Raw genomic sequence first — 22,974 nt, forward strand, 5'->3', positions numbered from 1 at the left:
AATGAGGTAGAATAATTACATCTTTGAAGGAGGATTAAACGAATGCTATTTTACAAACACATAGAATTAAAATATGGCATAAAATTATATTACTTTCATTTTACTATGTGATGATATTTTTTTAATCTCTTAGAGCAAGAAGCTTATAAACTGCACTTAGTCCTGTAAGAACCTTTGCGCTGCTTCCGGAATGACAGGATATTAAGGATGGGTAATGTTAGAGAGTAGGGGCCGCCTCGAGATCCATGAGGAAGGATTAGGGCACTACATCTCAAAGTTTTGTCTCCCCGGAAGAAGGGGAGTCTAGCTCTGAACCAGCCTCTCCACTCAAAGTAGGCAGGGGGTGGCACACGCTTGTTGAGGCTAGCAAGAACCTCTGAGGTTAGGGAAAAACCTCACCAACTCCAACAGTCATCTCCCACAGTAGACTAGACCTGTCGAATTGCCCATAAACCCCAGAATCTCGACATTTGCGGTAATGATGTGCCGCTCCTGGACATCTATATGGTTGCCCAGATTTAAGTGACACATCGGTTTTTGCTATACCCAGTAGGTGGTTCAACTGGAAGGTATAAACCAGCCAGAAGTGATCCCTGCTGGGTTCTGCGATGATATGCTAGCTCAAAGTTTGTTATGGTCTTTGCATCTCATAATATTTCTTTCCACTCGCGGTGAAAGCCTCCTTATAAAGCAGAACATATTAATATATTCAAACGTTTTCCTGTAGACGTGATGACTCACCTTGATGCCTTGTTGGTGGCATTGAGAACGTGCAGGTGTTCCGGGACAACTTGCAGGAGTTGCGGAAGGACAGAAGACCGTGGCGCGCAGGGTTGATAAATGGTGCGGTGGACAAAGTGTACAGGACAGGGTTTACTGCAGCATTCAGCGGTAACACGAACACAGCCACCCACGCGAACACCTAATAGACAAATTACATAAATTAAAAACCATAGCAGTAGGTAGCTTTTGCCGGTTCTGGGACGAACCGTGTTGAGCGGGTCGTGGACGTGGATCGACGTGTGGTGTAATACATGTGTGGTTTCCTGATGGAATCTAAATATATGTTGTAGCTGTTCTGAAGAAGTTATTTGTTTTTATATTAATAATGGGGTATGTTGGTGACGAAAAAGGGCGAGGGTGGAAACGTCGTTAGTACAAGTATTCGACACGCTCCTCGTCGCTGTCCAGTCATTGCTGCCTAAGAAACCACGTGTATTGTTTGCATAAGTGTATGATACAGCGTCAAAACTGAATAAGTACTAGAATATGATATCAATAAGCGAATTTATTTTTACTGATCTTATGAACATTTCAATGGTAGAAGTGTGGTAGTGATATGGTAAATACGGAGTTGGATAGTAATAGTTATTTGCAACACTGCGGATATTTGGAAAGTGGTAATTTATTAATGCTTAACTCAGAAATTTTAAACAGCTATTAGTGTATTTAAAAATATATAATTCAACAATTGATAGAACTCATGAAACTTTACAATTCATGCTGAGACCTGGATGTAGAAGTCAGGACAATCTTTTATCGTTCGTTCGGACAACACAACTAAATGGTTCGTGTATGGAAACCCTCGATATTTGACCATGTTAGAACATTCTTTTCCTGTTTGGGGTAGACATATGAACTTGCTCTTTACCTTCACGAACCTTCCAGTTACGAAATACCGATCTAAGTCTTGATCAAGAAAACCCCACAGAAGAAACCGTGTTCTAATTGAAGTAACGAAGTAACGATTTCTAACATGGGTTATCACCAAAAATCCCAGAAAATTGCCAGCAAACAGCGTGGTGTGACGAACGAATGAATGTCTCAATAACATGGGAATCAAACCAACTCCTGAAAAGAAAATTGAGTTGGATCTATTAAACACAAATAGAATCAACCACCTGGAACCATCACAAACAATCGAAACGCCGTATTCGTTTGTCAGCACTTCATGAAGATCCTCGTAACAAGAGTAAGATATTACCTATTACAATACTAACACCAAGGTGGCCGACACCCACTCCAGACATTAACATGTTGGTAAAGAAGTACTTAAAGCGTCCAAGGGAAATAAAAGAAGTACCAAAGGTCAATGAAAATTACGTAGCTCTTGAAGAGATGTTTCTAAAACCAAATAGACCACAAAAGATTCCTACAACAGTAAAAAGATTTTCATTGAGACCCCGACTATTGCAACTAATACTGAGAATTTGATAAGCCTACCACTGATAAGGCAGCTTTACACCCCTTCGAGGGTTTGCGACAATGAATCAGCAATTATAAACCTTTCAAACGAGAGCAGCTTCATGCACTAGCAACATGCGAATACCCAATAAAACTCGACGATATAACACTGTTTGAAATACGTAGTGAAATTTCTGTTAATGTCTATGCTTATGATGATAATTTAGATGCATGTTTGTTGAGAGTAATTAATAAATAGGGGGAAAAATTGTTAATCTACTTATAAAAGTAAACTCAACACTCATTTCTGCTTTCGATTGGTCAGTTAACAAATTTCACAAAATCACACTTTAGGAGACAGGATTTACTCGATAAGCACAGAGGAGACTGTAATTCACACACACACACACACACACACACACACACACACACACACACACACACACACACACACACACACACACACACACACACACACACACACACACACACACACACGCACGCACGCACGCACGCACGCACGCACGCACGCACGCACGCACGCACGCACGCACACACTGCAGTGAAATCTTAACAACTAGAGCCTGGAACTGTAATATTAAATTTAAAGGTTTTAATTGCTTACTGAAAGTTCCCTTTATTTAATAGGCGGAATTTAAATGCTTTATAGCATACATTCTCTCATGCAAAGTATAGAAAGCGATTGTAATGTTATCCAGTAATTGTTTATTTATAGATATATTAACATAATTTAATTTCTAAAATCAAAGAAAACTTCATCATAAGGGGATTTCTTGTGTCTACTTCAGTCATGGTTGATATTTAGGCCATACGAAACAATGTGAACCTGTTGTGTCTATTTACAATGAAATTAAACTACAAAAAGAATGTGTGCCAGGAGTGGGTATAGATGTGACAATGAACCAATTTGAGACTGTTTACTTTGACTGCTGCAAAAAACTTCATGCCCATAAATAAAACAGAAAACTACAAAAAAGTAACATATATGGAATTTAAAGAGAAATCTGACTGTTAGATAGTAATTCAGTGAATCTAAAAAAGTTTATAGGAAATGTGATTTGACAATCGCAGAACGCTACATTAAACGTGATTTGACGTTCTCGGAACGTTACAGAAAACGTGGTATTACGTTCTCGGAACGTTAAAGCAAACGTGGTTTGATAGTTTTGGATGTGAATAATTCTATATAAGTATAAGCATGTATACGACGCGGCAAACAATTTTGAAGCAAAAGGAGCAAAACGGATTGATTCAGAGTGTTTTTGCTGTGAAGTTCAAACATTCTGAACAGGATGAAGTCAAAGGCTTTTCTAACAAAATTACTATCTCTTCAAGTGCGTATGTTACTGAGATAGCTCCATTAATAAAACATCATCAACCGAAGTTATTCACTGTTTCTAATGCTTGAAGTTTGGAGGAGTTCCGTCAGAAATTACAAAGTGAGGTTGATCAGACCCATTTCAAAGAGTTAGATTTGGTTTATGGAAACGAATAAGTATGTACCAATAATTACAAGAGTCATTAGGTAATAAAAATAAAGATAATTAGAAAAAAAAGATATGCAGTAAAACCACCATGAAACAGTTCGTCGGGTTCTAGTCTTGAGAATTTAGTATACCATCAGTTGAAAATCCTCCAATGTTTAAGAATATTGATTACGATGATGAGACGGAAGTGTTTGTACAAACTAAAAAGCAATAAAAGAAACAACTGATAGATTCTAAAGTAGTAAGACGTTGTTCTGTAAGAATCTCTGTACTTTGCCTTATCCAATGACAAGGAGTTTGGTATTTGGTACGAGGAAAATATAAAGCAGCCCAAGATCAATTCTGAGTCGATAACATTTATTTTGACGACATAATATTAATCAACTCTCAAAATAAATACAAAGGGTTAGAACGTCCTTGGAGACTGTTGGGGGAAAAATGTGGTATAGAAGGATCTATGCACCTCGCTTGATAAAGAAAAAGTACCAAAGTAGTCACACTAAATCTTGTCAAAAACTAAAGGGGAAACATGTGATAAAAACCTATTTGGGATGAGTTGGTGAATATAAAATTGTCGACAATTGGTTCAGGAGCTAAGGTCTTCAATGGAAATCCGGTTGAATATAGATACGTTAAACACCTCATTGAAAGGTTACACTGTGTTTACGTTCAGGAGGAAGCAGGGAAGAACAACCCATAGTAAAAGAAGTGTCTGTGCTGAATTACCTTCATGATAAATTGGAAGCACTAATAGCTACACCTAGAGAGTAGAGTTATCTAGTCAGATATCTATCTGTACTGCCTGGACGTGTTATAGAAAGTAAAGGGCTTTTGAGTGACATAATTAACAAGTTAGTATTTGAGTTACATGTACTCAAGAACTGTAATCTCAAAAGGTATAACTACTGTGACCCGGGAAATTTCTTGACAATAGACAATAGACATGCCAGAGCATACGAGGGTATAAATTTCCCGTTTCTAGGGGCCTTAAGAACAAATATCGTTTGCAATTGCTTTAAAGCTAAGACAACCATACCTGATGTGTAAAACGTTGTGAAAATTAATAAAATATTTATGCACATACTAATGTCAATCCTCCAGTGAGAGTAATCAAGTACTTGGGTCCAAAAGGGCCGCTTTATAACACGAAACGTATTCAAGGGTTTGACGATCCTCCTGTTTGTGGACATATGTACCTGGAGGCACTGCAACGAATTCAGCTGAGGACTGGGAAAATGTTCTTTGTAATACAGGAAACAGTAAACATTTGTGTAAATCGTTGTTTTATTCACAACAGACAGTGACAAAAATTGAATTAGAGTTAAATCAACCTTTATTGAACTCCGGACGAGATCAGAGAAATTGCAAGTGATGTATTAACAGTGTTGCAAGATGTACCCAGTAAATAAAATGTTTAAATCGCATTCGGAAAAAATCGAAAAAGTAATACATGCGTTCTCGGGGTTGTCTACCAATAACGTGAATATCGAGAAGGTACGTTGCAGCTTTCTAATGAAAAACCACTAGTAAATTGACCATGTGAGTAAAGCAGTGGAACCATTTTTATGGTTGTTAAAGTGAAATTTAGTGAATAGAAGTCAAGATATACATAATACAAGGAAAGGTTGTTCAAAGAAATACAAAGCATAAGTAGATATATTTAGAAAATTGGTATCGATCCAATGAACGATATTGAAATAAACGCTATGTAAAAATTTTAGAGCTTGGAATTAATTGTAAGTATATAAAAAAAATTGCATCGTAACTAACTATGCATTGTTCAATTAACTGAAACTGACATTGTACTGCCTTTCCATCTAGAACACCAATAAATTAGATGCAAGAAGTTGAGTTTTATATTCCTCTCATTGGATTTTACTTTGAAAAGAACATATACAACTTGTTGGAACAAGCTAAATTCCATTATTTAATATATATATTTATTTACTATAGCCCAGTAACCGCTTTATTTATAGGTGGTTTTGGAAAGAAATGTATGTATATAAAATAAAGTGGTTACTGGGCCATAATTAAACTTGATAAGGGTTTCATCGATTACACTAAAATGTTGCCGATTTCTAGATCTTTAGAAATAGTGACACATTATCAATCAATTCTTGGATCAAATTCTACTTGAATCAAATCGCTAGTGATTTAATAGGTTTATATGTAACTGCTGCCACAAACCTATAATAATAATCATCTTACCTTAACTCAAATGAAAATGGAGCTACATCGAATCCTTCCGAAAATAAGATTCATTGCTATCATCGAATTACACTGCAATATTGTCAAAAAGAATCTTGTCACTCTTGTTTCTTAATGTACCACACGGCAACAAAATATGTGAAACTCGTCAAGTAAAAAACCACATACCTCTTCGATGTGGTTTACGAGAAAATCAACAGATTAAAATGACACTTATAGATCAAAACAACCAGCTTCTCCAGAACTACCTTGTAAACCATATTGTATATTAAGGTTTTAACAGTAAGTTACAGTAATGTACTATAGCTCACGCAACACAGACGGTACATCGGGCAGTGGTGACTGAACAGCAACGAGGACGTGTGTCGATTACTTGTACTAACATCGTTCTCGCCCTCACCCTTTATTGTTCCCAGCATACCACATTTCTACTACCAAAACAAGCAACGTCTCCAAAACAATAATAATCACATATATTTAGATTTGATCAGAAAATTCCAAATGAAGAGTTCTTTCATAATCTTGTTTCAGAAACGGTCTCAAACGGTTTCTCCTATAATCACTCAACACCGTTTGTCCCAGAACAAGAAAAGGGGATCTAGATCTTAAAAGACATCAAAAGATTATCGTATTTTAGGAATTTTCAGAATATACCGAAAATGTTTGTCTCAGTGCAAAATAATATGTTTTGTATTAATAAATAAATACTGCACGAAAAAATAAAAACATTATATAAATTATTTATATTTTTCTTCTCAATAATTGTATCCAAATGGACGGTTTGACTATGAACACCTGGTTCGATCCTTATCGTTCAAGGGAGGCACTTTTTATTGTTTTGAGGCAGTTTAAATATTGAATCATAATTACGAGCAACCGATACATCAGGCAATGGTGAAGAGGAGTAAGTGGTGAGAGTGCTGAATTTCTTGAAAGATCAGCTCAAGAGTGATAACTTTTTTATCAATAGGACTGATGGAATTGGAGAAGAATAACAAACCACAAAACTAATGACAATCATTACAGTCAGTATTGATTGGCCTTTTTGTTTGTAAAAATATATCTTTTTAAATCAAAAACTTGTAAACATTAAAGTAATTTCTCTGTAGAAAGAAAATAATAATTTTCTTTTTTTCAAGTAAAGATAAATTACATGCATTTTAAATAGGATATTTAGAAAATTTTCGTATTAAAAATATTAATTTTCATTATTAAATATAAATGAAAAATCAATCCTTCAGTAATTATTTATATAAAGTCGGTACGAATTTTATATTCTTATTTTAAATAACTTTTGATGTGATAAGTTGCAGAAATGTTTGCTTGACACGACTATCGCTTCTCGTAAAATAGTCAATAATTTTACTTTTTACCTATCTTCTGAAATGTAATTTTAAAAGGCTGTCACCAAAAATTGCTTAAAAGTTTTAAACAATATTCCAACTGAAAGTGATTGTATTGCTACTCCCAACTGTACAGACAGAATAGATCACATCAGGGTCACGGAAATGGGCAAACTTATAGCCTAATCTCAAATAAACTTATCCAGATCTCAAGATATTTCAGCTATCATCTATATAGTACCTGTGGAGGAACGGTAAACCCAGCCAGGGAGTATAGACCGAGACCAATAATAGGTACCCAGCAGGCAGCGTCTGTCGCTACCAGCAAGGACATCCTCCAGGCCATTGCAGCCTCGTTGGTGCGGCGGTCCCGAGACACGGCCTGCTGAGTGGTCCTGGCCGCCACGAACATCCAGAGATAGCTCGCTGCTATCACGCTGAAGGAGAGGAGGTTCAGGACTAAAACAGATACAGTCCAGTAAAGACAGTGCCATTATACATAGCTTAACAATCAATCTTTGCATTTGCTTGTATGTGATTGCCTATTTTGCTTCTACTACCAAAACTAACAAAGCGTATATAATACATTTTACATAACTACATATGAAAGACTCATTATACCCCTCACTTTTGTGGTTCGGATGAGTCTCCAAAATAAATATTTAAAAGTTTTAGTAATTAATAAATCTTCTGGTTCACACCGAGTCTAAACATTGCTTAATTTACATACTTTGGACTCGGTGATTTTAACATTTTTAGACGTTTAACTCTAATAATAAGCATTTATCTGTACATGTTATTTTGTAGAATGTAAATTTCCAGTAATATTTAAAGACAATATAGGGAAAAGAGATATTTTAAGAAAGATATGTTTTTTTTAAGACAATAAAATAATATGTAGCCTTCCATTCAACAGAAACTTCTAGTTTGATAACATATCGAAATTTCCTTCAATATATATTTCTAAAACACAGACCGTTTTAAAAAGACATATTTTCTATTGTACACTACGAAATACTGTTCACTTGAATATACCATGTCACCAAACTTTTCCCCAAAAAATATGTAGTTAACATGGGTTTTAAAACTTGACAGTGCCAAGACGAATTCTCTTATGTCAGTTATTGACACGGTTAGATCCAGACGGTATGTGAAATTACCACTACTATCTGTGTTATAATAGTATATTATTTCTTTTACTTTTTGAAGTATCGCAAAGATTACATAGCGTAATTTTGGATAATTTAGTTTATTTAATTAAACATTATTAACGTGTGTTATATTAGTTTAATGTGAATATTACCTGTTCACATTTCTGTCAGATGGAAAAATTGTATATGAATCCATACTGATCTCTGTTAGCTGGAATATTATTCGGTGGTTAGGTAAGCTTGCACCAGTTACTAACGCTTAGTCCATTTCAACTTGGACATTAATTTTCATTATATATCAGTATTCTGATAAGCAATATACTCACACAAGAACACAAAGACAGAGTATTCCCAACCGTTGGGCTTGTCCGGGGTGATGTGCAACGCTAGACACACGCCTGAGCGGCCGTAGAAGTTGCTGTAACAAGCAATTGTAAATTATTACATTATACAACAAAATATGCAATTACTTCATTATGAAAGTATGATATTATATCGTAGTAGCGTATTGAAATATCGGCTAAGATCTTAGGAAAATTATAGTCCTGATATTTGATGGAAGGTAAGAATGAGTTTGATGATGTTTGATTTTTTGCCATGTATTAACGCGTTGTGAATAAAAAGGGTTCTTATCTTCCATCAATAATATCAGTTCCATATGGTATGCACGAGTGGCATTTTAAGATTCTGTTTTCTTTTCGTCTTTTCAGTCTGGAAGCCAACAATATGTATTTGAATATTTATGTTTTAAAAACTATAGCTATACGAATTTTTTATTATAATGAGAACATCTTTCAATATTATACGATAGTTTGCAAAATAAGTGACAGTAGGTTACAGACAATGAAGTTTTATGTATTGAGCTGTTGAGCTGGATTACTGGTTTGGAAGATGTTATTCTTTAGGACTATATATAAGACTAGCTATGTTTCTGAAGTATTATACTTTTTTCGTCGTATACTATTACTTGGTTCATAATCTAGCCTTTAAAGTTTTATATGATCTTACACGTATTATTCTATAATTTTTAAAAGCTTAACGAAATCTTGGTTTACTATTGGTTTTGTAATTTTCTTAGCTAATGACTGAAGATAAAGTAGGAAAACCAGTAAATCAATTAAAGTAGGAAATATCCGAGATCAGATCTTCCATTTATCTTAAGTATTACAGTTGGGTGAAATAAAAAGAGTCAATATTGAGGTTAGTAACGGCCTCCTGTAATTGGCTTAGCGTTAGTGAAGCCTACAAGTCAACGGACTGTAAAAATTTCATTTCTGACAAAAGGATATCTCACAAATGGAATAAGCAGTAAAATTATTAAATTATTAAAATTTTGCATGCAGCCTCAGTGAAGACTATTATAAGACTTAATAATATGGTACTCCTACAATGTTTTATAAAGTTAGAAGTGAATCATATTATTTGAAATAACCTTAAATAAATATTGTGTTTGATTCTAAGTGTTATGTAAATTTAGTTATAAGGAACCTCAAAACTATTTTTGTAGTACCTAGACAAAGCTACCTCATAGTAAAATAAATCCTATTTGTTTTTCAATAGAAATTTTTTGAAATTTATTATCTTAGAAAACTTAGAATGAGTAGAGTATACATAAGAAATCAAATACAACGATAAGCAATGGTGTTAACACCGTTATGCTCAAGTGAACGCAATCCGTGCATGTCAACATTTCTTCCACCTCACCGCTTGCATTTATCGAAGCACTCTCCTGTAGGCAGGAATTCAGTTACATTGCCCTGTATCACCACCTAGGCTTTTCAAAAACTACCCAACAATAAATAACAGGGTTTACCTGTTGACATACCCAGGTTTTTTTTGCTTTCAGATATAGCTTTGTTAATGTAGTTCAGTAACCGAGAGCAAATTTCCATTCTATAAACACATAACCTGTGTGTTTTTATTCATCCTGACTCCTCAGATTTTGTAAAAATAAAAACCTATTATTTATACTATTATATTTTTTCTAGCTTAACGTACTAAATACCAAATGTAAGAACCATAAATTAATATTAAATCACTTTATCCCTTTTCTTATTATCCGACGTTGACATACCTATTAATTATAAGTCTGACGACCGGTTTATATATATACTAGTATTAAAGCATAAAACATGATTCAAGAAAAATTTGTGTATCATTCCATATTTTCATACCATCAGCTACCCCTATGGATCGTCTTCACAAAGATTAGCTTGGCTGACGATAAATTTCTGTTTAAGATATATTACTCCTTCGAATAAAAAAACCAGGTAATGTTTCTGCACGGTGTAACTTGGCTCTCGGGTCTTAGACCGTTATTGAGTAATGTATAAAAAAATTTTACTTTATTTTACGTATGAAATTATATGGTTATTAGCTGTTGAAGTTTAACTTTAAACATTAACTAATAAACACATGAGATTCTTCTGATATATAAATCCCACTTTAAATAAATTTTCCTAAGCTATATAATATGTCCTGATTCGCTCTTCCTATTTCGTTTTTCTAAATACCTCCATCAGTGTCCTCTAGAAGTATTAGAGCAAAAGGAAGCTAATAATATTCAGAAAAGACAATGTAGGAACTAGTAATCGCATGTTAGCATTTCGTATTTTCTTTGGTTAATATGCGTCCAACGCTACGTCTAGCTTTGCGAAACACATAAATGTTTCTCTAAATGGTTTAATTCATTAATTGTAACAACAATCGTGACAAACATTACGTTTTTTTAATTTGCGTAGCTACTAGTACTATCGTAGCCGGACGTTTTAACCTGAGAAGTAAGCCTATTGCTACGAATAAAATGATGTAAAAACATTAAACTAATACATATTTATGTTGTAACAATGACAAACATGCGGATTGAGTTAAACTAAGGATCGGAACTTACGTAACACAAAATTAGTGGCGCTTGGTGAATTAGTTAATGTTTAATTTAGGCATTGCTGCCAAACTAGTTGCAGAATGTGAGCCGATTGTGTCTTACAATGGATAATACACTTTGACAAGTTGTAATGCCTAAGCGGTGGGTTACTTAAGTGTTCCTTATTTACCTTGTCAGGCGAGACGCACAAAGTTTAATTCTGCAATTACTTTATAGAGAATATAAAATGGCTTATAAAATTGCAGAAATGACGCAACATCTCAGTAATATAAAGACCACACGCATTCCTTTCCATTATGCACTACTCTTTTAATGATTGGGTATATTTTTCCCTAAGATATTTTGTTGAAAGAAGAACCAAAAATGTTAATAACTACTTTAATACTTATATAATTTTCATTACTTCTCACGAACTACCATTAAAAAGACGTACTTAGAGATAAAAGAACGTTTAGATGGCTATTGTTTTAATTGTTTTGAGTTCAGCAAATAATCAAGAAGGAAAATTATATTACAGAGTATCTGTATAATCTATAGAAGTAACTACCAAAAGATCAAGCTTCTAGAAAAGTTCCAGTTATAAAACCGTAATTGGACAACTCCATTCGTTCTGCATGTCGAAAATAATTAATTTTATTAACTTTTATAACACTTTAAATCTAATAAAAGTGTATCCGTGATATTTATTTATATTTTTCCTCAATATTCTTTACCATTAATTAATTATATTTGCTAATAGATCTTTTATCCTCAGAGAGCTTAGAGCAATACATATTTTAATTGTGCTAATGCAGTAACTGACATTATTTGTTTCAAATATTGTGCCTAATTACATTAACATCCCGTGATATCCACCTATGTTTACTAATGTAGTATAAGTAACTATTTAAACAGTAAGTATATAAGGCAGATTCAATGCAAAGTATGTATGTTAATACTTGTGATATGTGTGATACGTCAAAATCCTAAATTAAACAAATGTAACATATATTTAATCGTCTACTATGGAACAGGTTTACCCAAAATAGGCTCCAAGATAAAGTGGACAGATTGCATCGTAGACCCGAGCATTTTTGCCTTCCAGGTTTTACAGTATATGTACACGTTTTAAACTTAAACAAATTTGGCCTGGCTCAAATCAAATCTTTTTTTTTTATTAGATACTTTGAAGTGGTCAAACCTCTTTCTGTAGTTGCGTGAGAAATGTATATAAATTTCCCTTTGCTTATCCTGCTAATATTTCTGTGAAGATGCCATTGAAATGTCTAATAAGTTAACAAATTAATATTTCAAAAGTATTACAATCTTATACTAATTTTTCACGATTTATGCGTACACATTTCAAACAAATACAATAAATATACAAAAAAACTTAAAATATTTCTAAAATATTAAAAGATTTCCTGAACTGTGCTAATAATGTCACCAATCTTATACCAATGTAGTATTAACCTTCTTCTGTTGATGAGATTATGGAAAAATTAATCTGTGTTATTTCTGAGCTAATTTTTTAACTTATCTGTTGTATTAGATCCATATGAATCCTATGTTATCCATTAATTTTGCATGACGATAAATTACAGCCTAATATAAAAAATTATATCTTTGAACTTTAATTTTTGGCGAGCATTTTACGCAAAAGATTAATTGAAAATTATTTTTGCTGTTTCATATGTTATTATTGTTATTATCAGTCGTGTACGCTAGTATAATTTACTATGAATTTGGCCTTTAAAATTTGGCAATTAAAATCAACTGAGATCCATCACTGGGACAAGGAAAATGTTTCACGTCTATACTCTATCAAGAGTTATCGCACAGACGGACAGAAAACGATATGATTTCAATAACGGTATTTCGGGTTCAGAATAAAATATATAAGATTTTGTAACATGTTGTGTGTTGTGTATATAAGAGTAAGAAAAAACAAGGTAGCGTCGGCAGAATGTAAGCAATCTCCCTTAAGTAAATACACTTAATAAAATAATGTAATACAAATATTTATCTTTTTTAGTTCTCTCTCTCTCTGAACCCCCTCTCACTCACCACTCTCCCCCCTCACTCTCTCTCTCTCTCTCTAGCTCAAAGTGTATCATTCTAAAAAAATACTTAAGCATCCATTAAAGGCCATCAAATGAAGCATTGTAACTTTGAACTCGCCAAAATCTATTATAAAAGAAACTCACGTCTAAGTATAGCGTTTAAGATCAAACATAATATCAAATCAATTTTTCTTGAACTTCATGCAAAGTTAACCTACTTGACAAGGATTAATTACAAGGAATTATTTGAGTATCGCGTAATGTTTATTTGCGACCAGAATTAACTTCGTGTAATCAACTTTACTCACTGGAAATAGTTGATGTGCATCAGTGGTAGTGCGGAGAGTAAAGCAGCCAAAAGCCAGCCCAGCAGCATCAACCGCTTGGTACGAGTCATCTCCAGCCTACGGACGCGGAATGGAAAGATGATCACGAGAAAGCGATCGAGAGTGATTACTGAAACATACATTAATTTTAAATTTCATTCGATTATAGTTCTTAAGGAATTAAAACTCATTACATTTAATACACATGCTGTTTATCACAGCCTTTAATGTGAGCCTAATATGTCGAAAAATAGCGAAACAACAGTTTGATAAAAATGCTGATGGATAGAAACAAATAATAGTCTGCTGTTACAACTACGACTTTTAGCCTCTATCGATATACAAGAATGGATGTGTGTGCAATTAGGGACCTGTAAAATTTACTGAAAAGCGTCCTCTCCTTTCTATTCTCACGCTCTTAATGTATGTGAATGTATGTGACTTGTTTCCTAAATATAGTTTTTTTATCTGAATCTTGCATGTAGTAGCATATTATAGACCTATATGGTTCGTAAAAAAGGTCCATGCCTTAGGCTGTGGTAAATATCAATTTAAATAGTTTTTATATTGTTTTAGTAAATTAATAATTTTAATGAATGGACATTAATACGATTGGAATTTTAGTACTTGTAAGCCTTATTCGCCTGGTTACAACGACTCTCTGGTAGTTTAGCCCTTTTCACTTCGTGTAAGCAAGATTTCTAACATAATATATCTGAAAATATATATTTACTACTATCTCAAGGTCTCACTATAGACTGCCATCCTCATTCAAGAGGTATTACGTTGAAACCGGCTTCAAAATGCAGTACAAAAGACATGTAAATATCGTTATTATACTTAAAAATAATAATAATAAATTTTCCACGTTTTTGATTTGTAATGATTTTCAGTAACATCTGAGCAACATTATTACTAATTAAATAGTACAAGGTATTTAGCCCTGGTTTCATATATATATATATATATATATATATATATATATATATATATATATATTAATCTTCAATAAGAATTCTTCAATTATTGTAATAAACATTTTCTATATTTCGGCTTAAGCCGTCTTCATGAAATTACAAAAATTATATAAATAGGGCTATAAGAACAGAATAAACATAAAACATCAACACAGAAAATGAAAAATAATAAATATATATATATATATATATATATATATATATATATATATATATATTATATATATAAACCCACATTGGAAAAAGTCTACCCTTGAAGGTCCTTGCGTCGTTCGGTGAGGTAAGGTGAGCAAATCAGAAAATTATTTTTAGATATTATTATACTTATTAAAATGTTTCGCTATAGTTTCACATTTGTCTTAAAAGCAATTTAAATAATTAATTTAAATGTTTATTTAAAGCAATAATTTATGATTTATTACTTATATGACGTAGTAACAATACCAAACATTTATAAGTTTTATATCAAAGGTCCATGATTAATTTTCAAACTACTTGTATTTTACTAGTTCATTGGAGGTGAAATGGAAATATCGTTCGCGTGTGGATCAAATTTGCATTTCAATTTTGAGTCCGATTAATCACTGTAGGCCTATAGTGCGATTTTTGTAAATTTTATTTTATATAAAACTACTTGAAGACAGTTTAGACTAATCACTTTTCACAATAGAACTACCATTTAATCTGCTGTTACTTTTAATGCAGGCATGGCGTTTTCTTAAAGTAATTATGAATTACATCAATGATGATTGGAAATATCTCTAAGTTCATGATCATTTAAGATTTCTGATGGTAGTCGTATAGATTGCTCTGAAGATGAGCGTTTTATAGGATTTCACTACATAAGTATGTATGGATTTCACTAAGTAGTGATAGCTGACATTTTAGAAATTTTTTAGTTGAATTTAAAGCTATGATTCTTAAAATTAAAAAAGAAGAATATTGTTATTAATATAACTCATAACTATTTTTCATTTTCTTAGATACTTTCTAGATAAGTAGGATGGATCAGATTTGGCCTAAAGAATCAAAGATAAGAGCTGTAAAATCATATTAAATATGTCTATACAGATTGAACTAATAAGAAAGTTGGTTGTTTTGGGAATCAGTTTAATCAGACTGAAATCATTCATTCTCTAGGGAGTATTCGAGGGTTGAGCTCCACTGCCTTTGTGGCCCTTTACAAATCTCGATTATAAATAGATTTATCTTTTAAGTCAAAAGACATTTGTTTTTCAATATAATACAAAACAAATGCACGTGTGTTCACGATTTTAATGGGATTCTATTTTTTAAATAAGATCAAAAACTTTAAATAATATTTTAAAGTTTTAATATCAACTATTAGTAATTTGGAAACATTTATTGTAGATTGCACTTTTTCAAAAGTAATACCTACAATAAGAGATAATCAATTTATTTGAATGAATAAATAAGGTCTAAACGGAAATACTTACCGTATTTTTAAATAAGGGTGTTATTTTTACAGTCATTTGTTTTAACAGAAATTTAGAACAAATAATTAATTAACTTAAAGTAGTTATCTGAGTTTCCTAATTACTTTATGGCTGAGGGTTAGTAAAGTCTAACACACGGTAAGTATAAAAAAGACCACGTACGTCTGTTTGTCTCTATGTTTTTACGATATATAGAGAAAAACATATACTAGATTTTTTGCATATAAATTAATTCCTATACAAGCAACTTAAACTCTTTAAAATACACACATGTTAATAAAAGCATTAACTGTTCCTTTATGTAAAATTACCATTTAATAACATATATATTTCTCTATTGTTTTGTATTCTGTGTACACAATATTTACATCTAGCATTGTATGTAGGCCAAAGAAAGTTGATCATTTAACGTGTTTTAATTTTGAGTTTGTCAGCGAGCTTTAAATAAATCCCCCCTCTGCAAAAAAAAACACGTTTTTGCCACTCACTTCTAAAGTTGTTTGTTTGTTTTATTTTTCAAAGTAGTATATGAGTTTAAATAAAATAATACTGTTACAAGTACGTACTAAGTTTAAATTTAAATAGTACAAAAGTGTTACAACATATTTTAATATTACCTGTAAGGGTGAAGACAGACAACTCACTGGAGAATGTGGAGAGAAATCCAGCCATTGCGCAATAACGACTAGATCTCCAGGCGGAATCGTATATGAAGTAGACTCCGCGGTAGTGACGATCTACGAGAGCTATTGTGAGTAGATAGGAGCCCATGAGTAGATCACCCACGGCCAAGTTGGTGATTAGGAATGAATGCACCTGGGAGAAAGAAAAAAATGTAGATAATGCTGTGCAATGAGATGGAGAATCCAGACAATTCTAATTACAAGTGTGTATTTGATGTCAATTTACTACAAAAAATAAAATTACAATTACAATTTGTGTTTCAGACTAAAAACTAGCTTACATTTTTAAACATACAAAATTTATTAATAACCTTAAATATAACTTATGAGATCTTGTTTTGGAGATACAGTAACGTGGTATTATTTCAGGATAATACTTTTAGTTCCTGGGGTTTTTTTATAGACATACCAATTTTTAAAACAATTAAACAAAATTTTAGGATACAGGACTGTACAGCCATTTCTAGGCTGTAAGGAATTGTTGGAAATGCTAATGCTTTCGGATTACTGCTAATCTGTTTGTAGGTATGCTGCGGACTCACTTATAGGAGACATGCCAAAAGAAAGCAAACTCTAAATGAAACTGAAATAAATTTATTTCCAGGACACTTCCAAGGATTGTAAGTTACATGCGAAAGGTATAATAAGTTGACAGAACATAGATCATATTAAATCAAACCAGATTTTTATTACTAGCAAATTTTACGAAGCATGTCAAAAGTCAAGTTTTTTACTCTTAACTCGCTAAAATTTTGTCATACACGCCTCCAGAAATTTCATTTAAACATACAATTTTCAAACTTACGTATATATTCATTCGTTCGCCAATTATTCCCACTTCCAGCGACAGAGTCAGTCAGTTTCTTAATTGGCTCTCTTCCAATCACATACCAAAAACTCGCTAACATTATAAAAGGTTTGTGACACTAAAAGTGCTTCAACCGAGTTTTTAACACCTTGGATGTTTGAGCGTTTTTGATTGAATCTGGTAATTTGTTGACGAGATAATCACCTGCCTGTGAAGGCAAACGTTCATAAACTACAGTTCTGTGTCTACCAGTTTGGTAGTTATCTCTGCCCCTAGTCTCATACTCATGTATGTCTCGGCTATTCATCATGGCACATTTATAAGTAAAAAGCAGAGTTGTTTCCAGGATTAAGAGACAGAGCAGCGACACTAATTGATGTTATTGCATGTTGATCGCATTTATGTTAAAATCCCCCATTAGAACATAACTTAATGGATAGTCAAATCCATTAGTAGGGCTTAAAAATGTTTTTAAGTGAATTTCCTTATTCCCATTGGGAGAGAATTACGAGATTCCGATGATGGTAATTTTTTATCTGTTTGGATTGGATTCCATCCCGACTGTTTCTAAATCTTTTCAATACTTGTGACGAGTGTAAAAGGAGAAAAAGTAAAATTTTTCCGACAAAAATGGCGACACCTCCTCTTTTGGAAAGTTGTCAGCAATAATAATTAGCTAATACGAAATTTAGAATTTGCTATAGGCCGATGTCGTTAAAACCGTTCTCCAATACAACAACCACATCTGTGTTCATTTATTCACTTATCAGTTCAATTTCGTTGAGCTTGTTAGTGGCAGATTGGGCATTTGAAACCGATTGAGAAATGTTGAATTCGTTTGTATTTGTTGGGAAACGTTGGTTAAAGTGGAGCACCTAGGAAAACAGAATAACTTATTTCAGGAATCAAAGGAGATGAGGTGGCAGGTTAGCAGCTGGTGACGGACTCGGCAAAGGTCTTGTTGCCAGGACGTGTCATCGCGCCTTTCCTATGATCACAATGTCTGTCAGCGGCCTCATACGGTCACACAACTAGATTAAATGGTGACTAAGTTTCTGGATGCAGAGCTGTAGCAAATCTGCCCAACAATGACGAATATGTTCCCCATGATCTCGATGCCTGCTAGCAGCCAGACACTGGCTCAGTGGTAGATTGCATGATAAGTAAGTACCTGGTTGCAATAGCTATAGCCGCTCCGCCAAACAATGACAAGGATGTTTCCCACGATCGCAATGCCTGCTAGCAGCCAGACACTGGCTCAGTGGTAGATTGCATGATAAGTAAGTACCTGGTTGCAATAGCTATAGCCGCTCCGCCAAACAATGACAAGAATGTTTCCCACGATCGCAATGCCTGCTAGCAGCCAGACACTGGCTCAGTGGTAGATTGCATGATAGGTAAGTACCTGGTTGCAATAGCTATAGCCGCTCCGCCAAACAATGACGAGAATGTTTCCCACGATTGCAATGCCTGCTAGCAGCCAGACACACAGTCTCAGGACGAGATTGCTCATCAGATCCTCGCAGCTGCTGAACTCATCAGGGGGCGGAAGGCAGAGTCGGACATGTCTCGCCAGGCAACAGAACCGAAACTCATCAGTAACCCTGGAACAAGATGAGGGACTATAATATGTAAATTTTGTTAAATTGCATTTTATTAAATTAATTTATATTACAGCGGATTATGATTATTTTATGTTATGTATTTGAGCAGATGATTTTTGTGTTAGGGACCATAAAAGTTGAATGCCATAAGACTAAGTCAAAGCATTATGCAAACCGTATTTAAAATAAAGAAAATGATTCTTATTTTGAATGCTATATAATAAAATTAATATATTCGATTAACTTAATAATGAAAATAAACTTTTATTTGATTTTATCTACTATGGAAAATTTGTGTTATTCTAAACATTATTATTTTAAATAACATATTAGCTATTATAAAAGCTATTGCAGACAAGATAAAGTGTACCCAAAATTTCAAAAGATTAACTTTTTAGAACGTTTTAAATTAATTAATTTGTTTTACGCCTGCATAACCTAGACAATTACTCAAGCTAAAATTAAACTTGTATAGGGAGACATTAACACGTTGAGCACGGTAGACGCCGTGGATCGTACAGGACCTGTTGAATGCCGTAATATTTCTTATGACTAAGTTTTTCCCTGAATGTCAATATTAACGTGTTCTTTATTTGAAGTTTGTTTATGAAGATGGAGAATTGTGAAGGAAACAAGATTTTTTTATGGAAATTTGCCATCCGTCAGTAATACAAACAATCAGTAACACTAAGTTTCGAGATCTGCAATCAGATCTCTTCTTCAGGTAAATAACTACATTATGTGTTAGGTTAGTTATTTACCTGAAGAAGAGAGCAGATCTCGAAACGTTGTGTTATTGATTTATTTGTATCATTAAACGTTGGAAAGTGTCAGAAAAATCCTGTTTTCTTCATTAACGTGTTCTTTTTGAGTTTCTATATATAGACAAATCTAGATCACTCAGTCAGTATACAATTGCAGTAAATGTGTTAACCCTTTGCACGCAAACGTACCTATATTACGGCTACTCAACTGAAAATCGCCAACGGCCGTAATATAGGTACGTCACGTTTTTTCGCCTGTAATTTTCTTATAATCATCTGATTGCCGCGAAATGTTGACTAATCGATAGTTGATTAGTTGCTTTGAAACCACAAAGTAGTTTATTCCTCTATGGACTGTTTTTTTGGTCGTATTTGAGCTTCGCAGCTGTTTGATTGTTTGGTCGAGAGTGAGGTCGAGAGTTCGTGTTGCTGTGCATTGTTTACGTTTGTATTTATCTCATTACTTTTGTTGTTAGGGCACTTTTATTATGCCCCTTTTATTAGATTTATTGGTACTTTGGGATTATACCGACCACACCCAGACATGAATCGTTATTTGACATTTTGCTTCTACTGATTACTAGATTAGCGTAGAACAATATTTCGTCAATATAAAACAGGAATTGTCTTATCGCAAACCCCTCCCCATCCTCAGACAGAGGTCAAAGTCGAGCGGTCTAGTAGATAACGTGATTGCAGAGTCTCGCCGCCCGTTCAGCTGGTGCGTCGCTTTGTTGTACTTCCGTGTTTTACCCCTACATTTCTCCAAACACAAAAATTCTACAAAAACTAAACTCTTTATTGAAAAAAAAACACACAAAACTTGTTTTTATTCTTGATCACACTCCGCCACCCAAAATGCGAGTGCCTCCGGCCATCAGCGCGGGCTTCGGCAGCCAGTTTTATTGTAATTAAGTACACATTCCGTTTAGTGAAAGCATAAAACTAAATATAAAATAAATTTAGATATCGATGCATATGCCATTTCTCTTATATTAAATATTGATCATAGTTCAGTAAAATTTATTTTATAAACGAGTATTCCAGTATTATATGATTGTATTATTTACTCATTCTCAATAAATGTTATATACTTTTTTCATCTTATTATTTAAACTCACAATTCATAATGAGAGGGAAAACTTACAACTTGTCGAGTGTTGGTAAACCCAGGAACACCGATTGCTCGATAGCTTTGATGTGGTTTCCATCCAAAACCCTGAAACAAACGTAACGCACAAATTATTTTAAACGTTGAAACTGATAAAGTGATGCCTTTTCCAGCTTTCAGGAAACCCCTGGCTTGCTGTAATTGAATATGGTCCATCAAAAACCTTGTGAAACCTTTCAAATATCATCCATCCAATATGTGTATGCGTATGTTGGTATTTCAATAAGTGAAAATATAATCCTTCTTATAAATAAATAAAGTGGTCTAATACTCAAGCTTTAAGTTCAACCAGAAATTTATTTTAAAGAAAAATATACATCAAAACTTAGCGCCTTCAAATAGTGTTTGGCTATTTATTATACGTAACTGTCTCGTAATTGCAGTTTATAATTATGTCCATTTTCCTTGTTACTATGCTATCTAAAGTTAATTACGTACCGTTCTCATTTCTTATACTATTATACCTAGAACGATGAGTTTTCCATACTATCTAATACGGATTATTGTACAATTTATGATATAGTACAAGAGTAATATTTTTTTTATTTTTGTGTGTCAATAAATTAAAAAATAATTGTTATATTTATTTATATTATTTTATCTTCGTACAGAAAAAATTTAGTTTTCAAAAATTATATTACATTTTAAAATTTGACTTCCCTATGTAATAAATAAATTAAAAACTCGAAACTCTCTGAAGCTATACGTCCATATCGTAACAATATTACATTTTTTACTTCATCCGTTTCTATGTAGACATGAATACAAGATTGCATAAATTTAATACTTTACTTGTGTATATTTTATGATGAGTGATTAAAAAAAATTCCAACGGAAGATACTGTAAAGGACTATGAATTTAACGTGTATAATGTACTCTGAACCCATATTTGATTGTACCGAAATAAAATAAATAAATCATAGCATAAATGTTACTCTAGTAGGTCAAGAATTAAAACTAAATACAATGAATGTTAACCTCATTAATACAATGGATAACACATGAATACAAATTTATATATTTTAAAAATAATCATAAAATATAAATAAAGGAACATTTTACTATAGTTTTTTTTTAATTTATGTGCTCATTAAAACACATCATTATTGTCCGGCCTCTAAATTTCTACACGGAAGCTATTATATTATTGTTAAAAACAAACACAGAGTTGTCTGTATTTATTATTTTACGATTAATCGAGAACATTATATGGTCAAGTAGGAGTATCAAGCTACAGATTGTCAGCGTTACAGATTTATTTTCAAGTGAACATTCTAATGATTCAAATGACGAAGTACAGTCCTTTTAAAATCCAATACCATTTAAAAGAGGATTTAGACAGAAGCCAGTCTAAAGAGGGAAAGAGTTATTAGCCCAGGCTATGATTTCTCTGACAGTAATGAGTTCTGCTCAGCTCCGTGTACTTAGAGCTTATAAATCTTAACCAGAAACACTATTGTATAAGAGCTTTTTAAACACAATACGACCTTTATATTTTTGTTCACAATAAGATTGTAAAATGGCACAGTATGGTTATCGCAAGTTGGGTGACCGCTGAGCGATTCTGTCCTTACAAGCAGCCCGCCTGCCCGGCCATTGGTGATGGTTAGGAAGTCACCTTTAGCCGTTGGTCTCCCAAGTGTTAGAGAGGGCTTTTTAGCTCTAACTTCGTGTGGCAAATAAGACATCTTTACTTTTAATAAAATAAAATGGTTTTCCTCGAGTATATTATTTAGTGTTGATGTCAGTAAATGTAAAGGCTTTATTTTATTATATTATTTTAATTATTATTAATAATTTTATAATAATAATATTATTATTGTTAAATAAAATATCTATAGTATAAATATATTCAATAAAAGA

The 22,974-nt window shown here is 33.1% G+C and overlaps 1 protein-coding gene across 1 annotated transcript in view; it reads right to left on the reverse strand.

The window, feature by feature from the left end:
* LOC124370552 (G-protein coupled receptor GRL101-like) overlaps positions 1-22,974 on the reverse strand; it is a 45,053-nt gene that overhangs the window by 1,076 nt on the left and 21,003 nt on the right. The window contains exons 7-13 of the mRNA XM_046828840.1: positions 21,087-21,158; positions 18,977-19,175; positions 16,698-16,896; positions 13,629-13,776; positions 8,721-8,812; positions 7,485-7,702; positions 742-922 (exon numbers count right to left, since the gene is read on the reverse strand). Of these exons, the coding sequence (XP_046684796.1) occupies positions 742-922; positions 7,485-7,702; positions 8,721-8,812; positions 13,629-13,776; positions 16,698-16,896; positions 18,977-19,175; positions 21,087-21,158 (1,109 nt within the window). The remainder of the gene's footprint in view (positions 1-741; positions 923-7,484; positions 7,703-8,720; positions 8,813-13,628; positions 13,777-16,697; positions 16,897-18,976; positions 19,176-21,086; positions 21,159-22,974) is intronic.

Source organism: Homalodisca vitripennis, unplaced genomic scaffold (genome assembly GCF_021130785.1).
Source record: "Homalodisca vitripennis isolate AUS2020 unplaced genomic scaffold, UT_GWSS_2.1 ScUCBcl_273;HRSCAF=1894, whole genome shotgun sequence".
NCBI lineage: Eukaryota > Metazoa > Arthropoda > Insecta > Hemiptera > Cicadellidae > Homalodisca > Homalodisca vitripennis.